This window comes from Gouania willdenowi, chromosome 12, assembly GCF_900634775.1.
Source record: "Gouania willdenowi chromosome 12, fGouWil2.1, whole genome shotgun sequence".
NCBI classification, from domain to species: Eukaryota; Metazoa; Chordata; class Actinopteri; order Blenniiformes; family Gobiesocidae; genus Gouania; species Gouania willdenowi.
In genome coordinates this window covers 20,222,760-20,239,275 of record NC_041055.1, presented here as the reverse complement: position 1 = coordinate 20,239,275, position 16,516 = coordinate 20,222,760, and the positions used below count along the sequence as shown (strand labels likewise).

Genomic DNA, 16,516 nt, shown 5'->3' with positions numbered 1-16,516 from the left:
CCTTACTAAAGAGGTACGCAGGGGTTTCCCTCCACTGAATGCGCAAGTAAAGAAAAGTTGAGTCAGCCACAAACTAGCATTATTATCATCATTATCTTATTACAGCCGTTACACTTTGAACTCCATTCACCTGGTATGAACTCCTACAGACTCGTAAAACTAGACAAACTGGATTCTATTGTATCAAACATCTTAAACAGTCAGAGCAGAGATAAAAACTATTGTAATCAATCTTTTCAGGAGGCACTAATTCAGTGTTTTTCAACCTCGGGGTCAGGACCCCATGTGAGGTTGCCTGGAGTTTAAATGGGGTCGACTGAAATTTCTGAAACATTAAAATGGTTTTTCAATTTTTTTTAAAAAAAAAACGATTGTTCTTTTTTAAAATCAAAAAATAATTATAGAAAAAAATGTATATCAGGTCAGTCCGTAGGGACATGGGTTGGTAACCACAGGGTCACCGGTTCAAGTCACGGTGTGGAGCAAAAAACGGAAGTTGTTTTTCTCGGGCACTGCCAACTCAACCCCAACTCCGCTCTGGTGTGCTCGCGTCATCGTAAAAGCAATGAAGGGACATCTCTCTCCATTAATGCATGGCCACAGTTCCTGTTTGTGCATGTGTGTGATTCGTCCCTAAATATAACAGTGTAATGTAATTTCCCTTCAGGGATTAATAAAGTATTTCAAATTCAAATTTCAAACCACTGTAATAAATAGAGTTTCTTTCCACATATTTACAAAATTAGATTCTTTAAAATGTGTGTTATCACTCATTCATTCCATCATTATGCTCTATAGTTGTTTTTTAAAACAGTTTTCTAAGCAAAGTGTTGTAGTCAGACAAAGGGGGTACTTGGATTCAGAAATAAGAAAAAGGGGATACTTGAGCCAAAAAAGTTTGAGAACCTATACTGGTTATTAGCCTCTGTTCTTTAGGCTGTGGCAGATTAGCCTCTCTGATGAGTGCAGTTAATAAGATTTTAGAAGAGGAATAGATCTACTCTGGCCACCCACTGAAATCACCTACAGAAGATTATTTCAACAAATCTGGATTGGTAGCAGCAAAGACGGCCCTTAAGCAACGTGCACCATCTGGCCTTAGCTCTCCTGCTTTATGTGCACAAATGAATTTCAAGACTCCAACAAAACAATACTTGTTTCAAGCCTCTGACTGAGAACTGGGGACACAGTATGTCCTCAGGGTTAATGTTCAAACATGAATGCAGCAACAGTAATATGCTTTTAACAGTGCATGTTATATTACTGTGATGTTGCTGTCTGGCTAATGTTAGCTTGTTAGCTACTCTGAGGTAGGAACTTTGGAAAGTTTGGAGGCAGGGCAAGAGAGCAGAGGGGAGGGAGGGGGAGAGAGGGATCTGGAAGTTGCAGACAGATTGGATCTCGATTGCACATTTCCTCTCAATTTTTTTTTAAAAAAAGGGATGCCCATACATTTGGACCCATTATCAGTGCAGATATAAATGTCTTCCAAGCCTTTAAAGTGTGAATGATCATGGTACCATCCATGATCAAAACCACTGATCCAGATAACAATATCTGGCAAAGATGATATTTGATGCTTGGTGGAGGATTGCACTCGTGTCTGACATCCTAAATGGTTTTGCTTTGGTTGTTTTACTAATCTAGTCAGAACCCCACTTCAAATAGATTTTCTGAAACACATCACAGTAGCAGCGTTAATTTTGTTGACTAAATATTTTCGTCACAAATATATTTTTACAGAAAAAAACAAAACGGAAACTAAAAAAGAAGTCATTGATTGAGACTAAAATTATGACTTTGATTTTGATTTTTGATGAATTGATTGGATTTTCGTCTTGTCCTTTATTCGTTGACGATAATGTCAATCAGAAGACGGGAGAGATGTAGCCTGGAATCAATCCTAATTTCTAGAGGTCGACCAATAGGCTGACGCCAATACCAACCTAAAATAAAAATTCAGCCGATGGCTGAACCAGGTTATGATGTGGATCAGATCTTAGTGAGTATAAAAGTCAGGCCTCCTAACCAATCCCTCCTGGTGTGCGCTGCACTAACACTGTTGCTCTTCGCTGGCGTCATGGTTTCAAAACCATTACATTTGTTTAAAATCATAAGCTGTTCCTCCATTGTAAAGACAGTCACTCTGCCAGATTTCTCCATTCTAGTGATTTATCAGACACTGCAATCTCTACCCCTTTTATGGGGGTACACATGTAGGCAAGCTAAAATCACTTGGCTTAAAGAGGACATATCATGGTTTTAAATCCTTTCTTTTTAGATATAAATCATACAGTTGTGGTCTATATAAAGCAGAACTGCAATGCTTGGGTCTGAATTCCTCATTATTATAGCTCCACAGGCCCCTTTTCTACCGTGCTTCTGAGAGCAACTCGTTTTGGTGCGGTCTCTTTAAATGCAAATGAGACACTCCATACCCCGCCCCCTCTTCAGGTTACAGAGGTGACACTCGGTTCAACTCCACCCTGCTCGGCCATTTTTGTAGTTTGATAGAAGAGATGCGGTTATGTAGCGGCACATAAACTTTTTAATCAGAGGTTATTTACAAAATGTCAACAACGGAAGACTTGTCCATCCAGCCTTACATGTTCGAGCCAGAGTCGGACCCGACGGAGCGAGATGAAAATGAAGATGATGAACCTGCAGAACCCTAACAAGTGAGCTAACACAAGCACCGAGCTAACGCTAGCGCCAAGCAAACATCACGAAATGCATTTTCATACAGTCTTTTCTGAGACAAAAACGGCAAAATGAAATGACTAATGAAAACTTTAGACTTAAATTAAATCACGTAGGCCATATCATCAAGGATCTAAAACGAGCACACAGCGCAAACAGATGAAGTCTGAAGACGGTGCAACTGCTAAGCAACTGCTAATGCTAACAAAACAATGACAGGTACGTCTTATCATCACACTTTTTAGCGTTATTTACAGCTTGCTGAAGTGCTCTGTTCGTCGTCTCCAAAGATAGAAGGAATTGAACCCTCAATCAGACAAAGTCTTTCGGCAAATCCTTCTTTATACTGTCGGAGGTTGCCGAAGCAGTCATTCTTGAAGTGCTTCGTGCAGACAAAAATGACCTTACCCACAGATGTGGGTACATTTCCATAAAAAATAAAACTCAACCAGGCACTTCGAAAAGGTTCTGATGCTGGGAGACGGTGTAATGAAGCGTGTGGGATACTACATCCAACAACCCAACATTTTGACTTATCCTCTCTTAACTTCGGCATCCTTGAGCTTGGACTACAAAATCACAGCGAGAAATAAAAAGGGCGGAGTGTTGGGCCTGGAGTCGATGTCCTAATTTGGCAGTTCCGCTGCAAATACTGTGACGTAGTAGTTCAAAAAACGTAATAGAGAATAGAAAAATCGAAACAGATTGAAAAATATGACCAAAACAGAATATAAAGATATCTACGGAGCACCTGAAGAGACTAATTTGATTTTTTCTGTACTTCTAAGCACTCTAAAAATGCAACAAAATGCATTTAAGGGCTAAAAAAGTGGATTTAGCATGATATGTCCCCTTTAAATTAGCGTGTTGTTATTGACTTTCGTAGGACAGCTTCTCTCGGACAGGAAATGTGTGGTGAGGTGAAGCCCGCTAACGGAGATTAATCCAGGATATAATTATCTAGCTTTGTAGTATACCCCCTAAATGCCTTAGAGTGTTTGCGTTTTCCATGCTTTATTTAAGGATAAAACCAATTCCATATCAGTCATTTGACACCTTGACTTTGTAATCCAAAATTTTTTCTTTAACAAACACAAAGGTTGCATTGTGGTGTTCCTATCTTCATTCAAGTGCAAGTATGAATTTGATTACTATTGATTTCAAGTGTTTTTCCTATTACAAAATACATACATGATTGATAGTGGTAGCAAAAATGCATGCGAGATCATTAGCCAATACAGACCCAGATAGAGTGAAATATTGAACAGTTTCAACACTGAAAGGGGGGTTTCTATTAAAAAGTTAAAGAACAAAGAAAAAAAAAAAAAAAAACAGCTTCCGATTTGTCAAAAATAGGAAAGTAAAACAATACATGCAGTGCAATGCAATCTCTTTAGGCTTTGTAGGTTATTTTCCATTTTACACCATTTAAAGATACAGTAATAGAACTTCATAAAAGGACCATGCTAATTTATTTTCATTCGGGAGCACTTCAGCAATTTCCATTGTGAAACTGCAGGTTAAAATGAAGCAGGAGTCTCTGCTCTGGTTCATGAGGTATCACTTTGTTCACAGTGAAAACAAGCCACCAGGACAAAGTTACATCATTTAGCTTTTCTCCACTTCTACAGGTGCAAAACTGGTTCCTGCCTAATAGCTGAGCATTATCCTTACAGTAAGGTCATTGCACAAAGGTCTAAAGCAGAGGTTCTCAAAATTTTTAGGGTCAAGTAAACCATTTCTCTTATTTCTGAATCCAAGTACCACCTTTGTCCGACTACAACATTTTGATTAGAAAACTATTTAAAAACAACTATAGAGCATAATGATGAAATTAACAAATAACACACATTTTAAAGAATCTCATTTTGTAAATAATTGGAAAAAAACTGTATTTAGAGCAGTGTAGGGCTGGGATCAACGATTATTCTTAAAATAAAAGGTCAGACTGCAAAGGAAAAACTCCAATAGATGCCTATGTGTACAGCAAACATACATTGTGTTTAATTTACAAATCAGGACGGACTACTAGAATATCACAGTGGTACGAAAATGTGTTCTTTCGTTGCGTGTGTGCCTAAGCGCGTGCGGCTGCTGTAGCTGCCACTGATGTCACGGCAGGTGTTTCCGCCTTGTCCCAATGATGCGCTGCTGTTGACGAGGGTTACGGGGAACAGCTACATTCGACAAACGAGCGTGTCTTCACTGCCTTGCACTTTTGAAACTCGGAGGAGCCACTTGCATTACTTATTGTCCGGCGCCGCCATCTTTGTTTTGGTAGGACGACACATCGGCGCGCACATTTTGTGTCAACGTATATTTTGCGTCGATGCGTTGTCCAAGCCCTAGTGCAGTGGTTTTTTTTCCTAAAATTAGTTTTTGATCATGTTTAAGCTCAGATGTTTTATTTATTTTTTGACACGGAAGAGGATTAGGGCCACTGGAAGAAAAAAAGAAAGGAGCCACTGAAAAAACAAAGCCAGTGGTGGAAGAAAATTGTTATTTTTCTTAGCCTTGGTTCTGCCGGAGATTTCTTCCTGTTATAAAAACAAAATAAGGGATTTTTTTCTTCCCACTGTCGCTAAATGATTGTTCATGTGGATCTTATTGGGTTTTTTCTTTCTTACTATGAATTTTATATTGTTAGGTGCTTTGAGATGACTTTGTTGTATCCTGTGCTTTTTTTTCTCCAGTCCTTACCTCCCTCCCCTTCCAGTGGCCTTAATCCTTTTTCGTAAACACAAGATTGCATGTTGTTCTAACTTAAAAAAAAAAGAATTAAACATTTTCAAAAATCTATTTTAAATTCCCCAAAATTTCAGGCAACCCCATTTTAACACCAGGCGACCCCCCCCGTAGTGCCATGGCATACCCCCATTTGAGAAACACTGGTCTAAAAAATACTTGACCCAACAAAGAGGTGACAAAAAATGTCCAACAATTTTTCTGACTCAATATGACATTGTAGACAGACTTTCCCTGTAGATTCAAACAAACAGGTTACATGACATACGATAATAGTAGCTTTAAAGTCAAACTCATCTCTTGTATAAAATGACCTCCTCATCGCCACACTGACATTTATGATGTCACTTCATCACCATCAACACAACGCAGAGCAAGTCCAGAGACCTCATTCATATTCTGGGATCGAACTGGTGGGTCTGAATTCCGTGCACAGAAGCCTGTAGAACATGGCTGAGAAAGATGAATGGAACATTTAAAAACTAAATACAATCCCGGACTGTTGAGGCCTGGATGGTGGCCCAAAGTGCCATAAGACACCGTTGTTCGCTGACAGACGAGGTTTTCAATAATACAATTCCAATATCGTTGACCATCAAACCAGTTGCATGGCTTCACCACCTGTTTGCAATAATGACTCTTGTAAATCATGTTGCTATAGCTATGGCTATTCAACACTTTGTTAAATACAAATGACTAACTGACACAGGATTTTCAATATTATTTAACTCAATCTTTTACAGTTTTCACTGAGATTTATTCTTACAAAAGCTGCAGGAAATGAAACAAGACAATATTATCAAATTAATGTAATTATTACTCTTTCTTGCCCTTAAGTCTTTACAAAAACCACCACTCAGGTAAGTTGCCAGGTGTGTTTTCTCATCTCAAAAAGAAGCTGGATTGACATAAAGGTGATACGTAAAGCAAATGGATGCATTTCAGTTCATTCTACCCATAGAAAAGTAAATATGTCTTCATATAGCTCTAGTTTTTGAGCAGTAAAACGTCCTGAAATGGCAATTATATTGATTTATTGTAATCAAACAAAAATGGGAATGTGACAAGGAATATACCCTCACATAAATGTTTTGGAATAATAGCACACATTGACACACTATTTCTCCCATAAACAATGGGTTGCATCATGGATCCCTATTTTCCCCAATAAAACAAGTGTCTGAAAGTGTAGCAAACAGGTGGAAATGTCCAAGTTCTTGCATGTTTTTAGCACGACGTTACCTTAGCACCTTTCTGAAGCTTAGAAATATGAATTCAAAATTAGTTCACCTAATTAATCAAGATTAGCATGGTTTTGAGAAGTTTAGGGAAAATCCGAAGCAGAAAATCAGAGGCTCTAGATTTAGTTTTTCTTCCTCATCCATTTTTTTCCTTCAGCTCTAGATGTAAAATCTGAGAATATATACATTTGTTTTTATTCTTGTTGATTTACAGGGACTTCAATCATTTTTATAACCAATTAAGACCAAAATCCTAAACAAGGTCCAGGTAGTTCTTGCTATAATATGACACACTTACTGTAAGCTCATTATGTATTGTCTCTTTTATAAATTATTAAAATCTAAATACATCATACATGGCATGTTGCATAAATTCCATGTCACAAACTGCTCACCGAGTATTAAAACCGAAAAAGACTTAACATCACCGTAATTCAATAAATGTTAAAAGTTTTATGTAATGAAAATCCTGAACCTAGTGTTGTTTTTGCTTCACAATCACAAAAATCACACGGTCAGACCAAGACAGCTGTGGGAACAATTTGTTTTTGGTATTTGTTTCTTTAGATCACGCCACGTTTGTAAACTTCAACCTGATAATGGAAGCCACTTGCATCCTTTCAAATTCAAACTAATTGGGTTTGGGTAGTAAAGGATAATCTTGCTGGTACTTCAGCTCAAGCCACTGACAACAGGTGCTTCACTAATCCAAAGTGAAACAAGTCTGTGAATGAAGTCACAAACGCTAATAGGATAGGCTCCAAATTATAGGGATGGAATTGATAAGAATTTATCGATACTGTTTATCGATTTGATTCCTTACCGATTCTCATTGGGTGAGGGAATTAAATAATACAAATGGATTTGTTTGCTTCAACTGTTAAAGTTAAACTTTAGTTTAGACTTTGTTTACATTTCTATAAATGGACCTTCAGAGACGCCGTCCCCGTTGTTACATGTGACGTCATCAGCCGTGTCTGAAAGTGTGAAACAGTAAACTAAAGACAACGATCAGTACCAGTCCGTCTCTTGTGTTTGATTACTTGTTATGAGGACATAAAATGGCGACGAGGTGTGTGTTCTTGCTGAAGTTAGTCATTTTTGGAAGTAAAGTCTGCGCAAGAAGCAACTTCTGCGCGAGTGTACAGATCCCGGAAGTGAGTAGCATAGCAACAGAGATGCTACAAACAGAGCACAAAGAACAGCGGTGCTTCACTTGGTGCTAGCATAAATGTAATATACAGGATCTGGAGGAGTTTTTCATTATGCATTTGCGATGTAAGAGGAACTGATAAACGGAAACGACAGGCAAGCAAACAAACGAAGAATTGAATTACTGGGAACCGGTTCTTTCTGGTTTTTGATTCCCATCCCGAATCAAAAAAGTATTTAGCTTTAGAGACATCCAAAACTTAACTAATCTCTTGATTAGAAAGCACATACAAAAGCCAAGATTCCATTCTAGAACATTTTGGGCGTTCTTAAAAATAGGATTGAGGGGATTATGTCTAATGATGACATTTTCTGGCAGAACACTTTCTTAAACTCATCAACACATGGCATCAGTCCAGATCTACAACAGAATTTCTACAATTTACATTCAGTTATTTAGGCAAATCATATAAAGTTAATTTCTTATAATGATTTAAATTCAAAATGAGAAATTACCAACAAAAAAAAGCCATGTTTAAAATAAAAATACAATGCATAACATACGACAAGGTTTGGCTATTGATAAACTCCTGGTAAAAAAAAAAAAAAAAACCCATAACATTTTAATTTTCTAACATATTCGACTATTTAAATAGTAGCCACTATATAGCAAAATATGATGGGGAGATAATTCTTGAAATTCCTTTCGTTTTTGTTGACAATGTTCTACCAAATATTGAAATGTTTCTTTGTAGCCTGCCATTTAAGATTTTAGGATTTTTTTTTTGTAGAACAATTTCAATTAGAATTAAAGCTGGGTGTCATCCGCGTAGTAGTGAAAGTGAATATCATGCTTACGGAAAATATTGCCTAGGAGGAGATAAATGATGAAGAGAAGGGGCCCCAGGACTGAGCCCTGGGGCACACCTGTAGTGATGGGGGAGGGGTTTGATTTAAAGGATTTGAGCTGGATGTACTGACTGAGTGTGGCCTGAGAGGTATGGATTAAACCAGAATGGAACTATTCATACAGGTTATGATAGGTGAGAGTGAAGTTGGCTGTTTTTTTCAAGAATTTTACAGATGAGATTATATGTACACTCCTTTTAGGGCATTGGGAATTTTGACAGAATTTTTTTTAAATAATGTTGTGTCATCTGCTAACTGTGAGATTATAGAAGGATTATCCACAAAGGGAAAAAAGTAGCTATTGAGAATTTCAGTGGTTAAACTAAACGAGACAATTTCTTCCTTCCCCCACAGCTACTGTCGCAACATAAAACAGTAGCTGTGGTTATACGCTAACTTTGACCAGACATAATTGATTCCAGATGAGAGATCCGATAGTTCATTTACATAAAGACAAAAAGTCCCCCTTTGATCAGAGCGCTTTTATGCAACAAAAAAATGAACAGGGATCAACTGTATGGTTTGCCCTGTGATCATGCCTTCATGACCTCACATCAATGGTTTCCTGACTTTCCAATATAGTTTAAAAAATTAAATTAAAATACAATAAATAAGGAAACTAAACAGAGCTATATATATATATATATATACTTTTATTTAGCATTTTTAATTAGAAGAAAGTTGACCATCTCTAATTAAATTCATAACAAGGCTCTGAGATACAGCAGATGAGATAAGGAGCAGTGAGTAGTTTAGAAACGGGCATCTGATTTGAGCATTATCAAAAAACTGTGATTCACAATTTCTCACAACTTATGAAACCTTTGTCCTCACATGACATTCTGAGCAATAAATCTCGTTGGTCTACAAACTTGCTCCTTGACCTTAGTTAATGCAAATGTCATTGATGTCTGACTCATGGCAAAAACATACTTCAATCTGTCATCAAGTTCTTACAGCCATAGAAGCAACTTAAAGAATAACTGGATGACATAACTATCAACATATTAAATTGGAATGCTATTTCACTATAGACTCTATAGGAGTGTGACAGAGTACACCTGACATAAAGTCAACGTGACGTTTCAATGCTTGAACTGAATTGAACTGATCGATGCCCACATGTAAAGGGCTAGGTGCATTTAAAGGTTTATATAAATTACTCTAAGCCATTTCCGACATAAATTAGTAACAAAGTTGTATTATACGTGCATTACCCCCTTAGGGGTACAGGAGCACTTTGCAGTGCATAGGACAATGTTTTTAGTTCCTTTTTTGGCTACTTTTTGATAAATTTGCCACCAACTAATAGTATTTGCTAAATAAAATACTGTTGTAATGTATTTGAACAGGATTGATTTATGCTGTGGAGGCAAATTAGTCACACATTAACAGATAATAGATATTTAGCTATATTTTATAAAAGAGACGGTATTTATTTATTATTGAAGAAATTTTTTTGAATTTGTGGATTAAGTCTGAGGGAACCAATGCTAAGACAGAAAAGAGTTTAGGAGAGGTCGCTGATATACAAATGAAACAGAATATGAAATTATGGAGGGGGTACTTATGATGTGAGGGTGCTGATTTTACAAAAATGCAAAGGGGGTGCACAAGCCTTAAAAGGTTGGGAATTAGAGATCGGTATTCATTTCATAATGTTCGTAGTCCTTCATCCTTCATTATCCCACTTCACCCGATATACCAGAAGTGGCTCTCTCGCTGGATGCAGAAAAAGCATTTGATCGGGTCGAGTGGGATTACCTTTTCTATACTCTGAAGAGATTTGGATTTGGTGTGAAATTTATATCCTGGATTCATACTTTATATTTTTTTGCCTGTTGCTGCAGTCCGAACAAATAGTAATCCATCACATTTCTTTAAACTAGAACTAGGCTGTCCCCTATCTCCCCTATTATTTTCTCTAGTAATTGAACCCCTAGCGGCCGCAGTATGCAATGACGTTGGTATTAGGGGTGTGCAAAGAGAAAATTTTGAACATAAAGTATCCCTTTATGCAGATGACACACTTATATTTTTGTCTGAGCCACTTCAAAGCCTTCCAAGGTTACTTAACCTTTTGGATGACTTTGGGAAAATATCAGGCTATAAAGTAAACATGCAGAAGAGTGAGCTTATGCCCATAAATTTTGAAGCACAACAGAATATGTTGCGGTCACTCCCATTTAAACTGAGTAGAAATTCAAATACCTAGGTGTATGGATAACAAAAACTTACAAACACATGTATAAGACAAATTTTATTCCACTACTAGATTCTATGAAGCAGGATTTTGAACGTTGGAATACACTACCATTATCTCTAGGGGGCAGAATAAATATTGTTAAAATGAATATTTTACCCAAATTTTTATATCTATTTCAATCTATACTATTATTTCTAACAAAATCGTTTTTCTTACACAGACAAGTTAGTCTCATCATTTATATGGAATGGGAAAAGTGCACGCATCTCAAAAAATATTTTGCAATGACACCGGGAAAATGGAGGACTCACTTCCCAATTTTCAATATTACTATTGGGCATCCAATATCCGCGCAATGCTATATTGGCCTCATTCTTCACACAACAGTAGTTTTAAATGGTTGAAACTTGAGAACATGTCATGTAGATCTACTTCTTTGCATTCCCTGCTTTGTACAGTTACCTCTCCCTCAACCTTTATGCGAATTTTCCACAAATCCAGTTGTTAAACATTCTTTCAAGATCTGGGCTCAATTCAGAAGAAGTTTCGGTCTAAATAATCAGTCAATTTACGCTCCTGTAATGCAAAACCATATGTTTGTCCCTTCCGTTGTTGATGAGTCTTTTGCTGTGTGGGTCGCCCATGGCCTGAGGACACTGAAGGACATGTTTGCCTCATTTCAACAAGTGAAAGGGATATTTCAAATTCATGATTCTCATTTTTTCAGATATCTTCAGCTTCGCAGTTTTGTGTCTGCTTCACTTAATCACTTCCCATCACGACCACCTGACACACCCCTTGAAAACATTTTGGACTTGAATGCAAACTCAAAAGGACATATTGGTAAAATCTATGCTATTATTAATTCCTATGATTTGGAACCATTGTCTCGTGTCAAAGGAAAGTGGGAGGAGGAATTTATAACTGTAATCCCTGCAGATGTATGGCAATCTGTGATAGATAATATATATTCTTCTTCAATTTGTTTAAGGCATAGGGTAATTCAATTTAAAATTGTTCACAGATTGCATTGGTCAAAAGTGAAACTGACAAAATTTAAACCTGACCTAGACCCCCACTGTGATCGCTGTGAAACTGAACCAGCGACTCTATCTCACATGTTTTGGTTCTGCTCAAAATTGACACACTTTTGGGAATCCACATTTAGATTTCTTTCAGATGTATTTCAGATTAATGTTGAACCGGGCGCCACAACGGCAATATTTGGTATTGTATCTCATTTTTCTAAATTTAATCAAAAGCAAAAAGATATGATTTACTACACGTTTACTACACTTATTGCCCGAAGGCATATACTGCTTAAATGGAAAGACAAATACCCTCCATCGTTTAGAATGTGGTTTGTTGATCTTTTGTCTCATCTAACATTGGAGAAGATACGATATTCTATAGGAGGTTGTGTCAGTAAGTTTTTTACTCTCTGGCAACCCATCTTGGATCAAATTAAACAGGTGGATCCCTCACTTATTCTATCAGAATGATGTCGTATTCATATTTCTATTTTATTAGTAATTTTTTTTAAGGTGCAACAGGGTGGGAGTGTTCTGTGGGAGGGGGGTTATAAGCTTAAAAAAAAAAAAAAGAAATGGTTGTATTTTCTTCTCTTCCGTTTTGTATCATGCCTAAAATAAAAACACTTTGAACAAAAAAAAAAAAAGGTTGGGAACCAATTCTAAACTGCATTCCTATCATGGGCTGTTGTATAAAACTCCTTAAAAAAAAAAGCTGACCTGTATGTATTTCTAGAACATCTGACTTTTGATGATGTGGATAATGGATGGAAATTACGGATTTCATCCTTCTGAAATGGAAATTGCATTAATGTTAATAGTTTTGATTATTTATATTTATAAACAAAATCCACCAGAAATACCAATATAACAGAATATACCCTCACATGCATTTTTCTGGACAATATCAGACATTTAAGCACAATCTTTCAGCAGAGAACTACAAAATTAAAACTAGTTGACTCAATTGCCTGTATTAAGCATGTTTGGCACAATTTTGGGAAGTTTAATAGACAATAATGAGTCTAATGACATCTGATTAGTGAAAGCCAATGAAATGGGAACAAAATGGAAATAGGCAAACAGATATGGGTAGCTCTCAACATTTTGACATGGAAACTCAAGACTATATTTCTGCTTTTAGGTTTTGATGTGCGGTAGAATTCAGGTGTTGGGGTGCGGAGAAAGATACTATGAGTTCTCTTGATCAGCATTGACAGAAACCATAAAATTAAGCTTATTTATTCCATCTTGGCAGACATCAAACATCTAAATAAACTACAGTTCACCTCTCACCGTCAATCACAAACTTAAATGATGCTACTCTGATAATCAACTCCAGCACATGCTACAGTAGCAGAACAATACAAGCCCGCTCTTTAGTTATCTGCATTACTTTGAAGAAGGGCATTTATTGAAATCAGTTTTTCTTATACTGACCATTGTTCTCTGTTTGAATAACATCACTTGATCAAGCCTTTTTTTAACATTCCACACTACAAAATAAGTAATAAAATTATGCATGATTCGTGCTGGTATCATATTGTATCGACCAATTTCACAAGGCTGCAATATCGATATCGGATGTGAAAAAGTTGTATCGGGACATCCCTACCTGTTGCCATTGGATGGATACAACAATTTGCAGAATAGCACTTTTTTCACTTTAAACAGGAAACGTTATTGTTATTTATTATTTTATATTAACTTGTGTTGAAAAGGTTATATATATATAAATATATATATATATATACTCAGAGTATATGCAAGTATGCCCAGAATTAATGTCAAATTAATTATTATTATTATTATTATTATTATTATTATTATTATTATTTTAAAACAATCATTCTCTAAATATATTTTGGGTCCATTTTCCCTTTCCAAAAATATTATTTTGTGTCGTTATCGTGAGTTAAGTATCGTATATTGTCCCGTCTCGTGAACTGTGTAAATTGTCCCCACCCCCAAAAAATACAAAACTTTGCGACTAGTTGTGTGGGGTTTTAAGTCTCAGCTGTAAGGCATCAGTGTCCACGTACCCATGTGGTATTTGTACAATTTAATGCGCTTACCTACTAGACTTACAAAAATACATTATGGTGTAAAAACGAGCAAAAACAATTAAACCATCGAACATTAATCCCAAACCGAAAAGCCAGGCCCCCACGAGGCGGTCATTTTCATTCATGTGGACACGCATTAACCTCATCATAACACCTCCTTATTCCACAAGTAACATTTACAGGTAACATTCACCTACTTAAGGTATAATAGCACCACTGAGCAATATCATCAAACGTGACAACCTGTCTAGTGTCCCAATAAAGAAGGAATACAGACTGTGATGCTGGTTTAGCTTCCAATGGCAGTGCCTTTGTTATTGTGTGCAATGGGATCGACGGCAGATGCTAACAAGCTAATTCATGGGCACGGCTAATGCCCGTCTAACATCTTTATCTTGACTTGACTTGCCGCTATACCGCTTTAAATGAACATTGTTTACGATTTCAGACACATAATATTCAGAAAAACGCGAGTGCATCGATTTAGTGACCAAAACTGATGGCAGGGGTAGCTAAGCTAGCATTTTAGCATCATCGCTGGATTTGACCAAAGCATCAGCTGGTACCAACGATTAGCTGCGGCTAACATTCCAGCTAAGTTAGCCAATCGCATTATCTAAGCTGCAGGACAGAAAATTACAAGTTCTTAGACATTTGCTGTGAAATGAGTAAAAAGGACAACCGTAAATGTGCAACATGGACATACTATCTAAATGAATCAGTGCTTTATTGAAGACTATTTGGTGAAATGACTTATGTCCGTAGTAGCAGCAGCAGCTAAGGTAGCTACCAATCGGTAGCGCAACGCCTGTGCGTACTCACCAGGATGAGTAGCCCTGCTCCGCCATATCGCTGCAAACAGTGGCTAACGCAGATCCAGATCCGGTGAACCAGCCGTGGGGGACCCGAGGAGATGATTTTCTTGCTTTTCCCTCACAGTCCAAGCCTTTTTAGCACCTACTTGTAGGCGACACCATAGTGATGCATCCCGGCGGCAGCTAGCGATCACTAGCTGGGGTCTGTTATAATCGAGATGATGGTTTGCTTTCGTTAGGTGGACAAGACAAAGCGCACCGAGAAAAAAAAAAGAAAACACACGGAGGTTACTGCCGTCGCTAATGTCCTGCCGTCACCCCAGCCAAGAAGGCTCGGTCTCCCGCTATGTTACACCCACTGTGGATCCATACTCAGCCCGATGTGCGCAGAATAAATTGGGACAGTCCTCCGGTCTGCACCCCTGGTTGATATGGAAGACGTTCAGCTTTGTTTTCTATGGCGAGTCCACGGGAACGCGCACCGTCGCCCTGCTGTAGCGGTCTACACGGGGAGCGCGCACGGAGACGCTCGCAATGGTTTCCTCTCAGAAACACATCCGCAGCATTTCCTCTCATCACATTTAACAGCGTTATGTGAACAACACATTCATCCGACAAAACGAGGATTCATTTATTTAAGGATCACATAATAATACAATGACACACAGATAACCTGTCAATATTTAAATAGCAGTTGACTAATATAAAAGCTTCTAACTGAATAAATACAATCGTTCATTTTCATGTATTAATATGAGCTGTAAAACAAATATATATATATATAAAGGCACGGGGTATATTTTGGGATATTTAGGTATTACATAAATAAAGAGTAAAAAAAATAGCTCAATTAAATAGTACTTAAAGAAAGTTACTAGTTATTTTCACCCCCCATGTTTATTATTTTTAGTAATAAATATTGCCATAGTTCCCTTCCATACAGTCAACATCTCATGTATAAACTTCAAGAAGATACCAAATCTTACACAATTGAAACTTAATTTATTTTTATTTTTTTACAAAGGAATCTGTATAAAATAAAAAGTTTTTCAAAATGTACAATTCTTTTTTAAAAAATACAATAACAACAATAAATTCAATTAAAAACAGAAAGAAAGAAAAAATCTCAGGCTCTACGTATAGCTAAATGTATGAACTCATGAACTACATTTATAAACGGTGCCATGCCAAATGTGCCATGTGGGTAACAATATAATAGGTAGAAATGGCACAACTATGAACGTTTATGTTCAATGTGGGGGAAAAAAAATAATCACAAAAAAAAAAACAGAATTTACTCAGTAATGGCTAGGTGTAGAAATGTAACAAATTACTTTACTTCTTTTAAAATATACTTAAGCACAAGTAAAATTACTGATTTAGAACTGAACTTAGAAAAAAAGTACAAGTACCCATAAAAGCAACTCAATTACAGTAACGTGAATACATGTAATCCATTACTTTCACTAGTTCAAAAGCAAGAAGTCTGCCTGGGGCCAATACATGCACACATGATATTAACTGTAATACACCCATCACAAATCGGTTGGATAGCTTCACCCTTTCAACTCTTCTGGGAACAGGTTAGTCAGTCATACTATATAATACCTATAGAAAAAAACTGGTTCTAGCTACAACTTCATCCACGTCA

The 16,516-nt window shown here is 37.0% G+C and overlaps 1 protein-coding gene across 1 annotated transcript in view; it reads right to left on the bottom strand.

Annotated features, from left to right (window-relative positions):
- The window catches only part of sppl3 (signal peptide peptidase 3), a 33,289-nt gene extending 17,927 nt beyond the window's left edge, over positions 1–15,362 (bottom strand). The window contains exon 1 of the mRNA XM_028463230.1: positions 14,873–15,362. Within this exon, the coding sequence (XP_028319031.1) occupies positions 14,873–14,898 (26 nt within the window). The 5' untranslated portion in view covers positions 14,899–15,362. The remainder of the gene's footprint in view (positions 1–14,872) is intronic.
- Between the last annotated feature and the right edge of the window lie 1,154 nt (positions 15,363–16,516).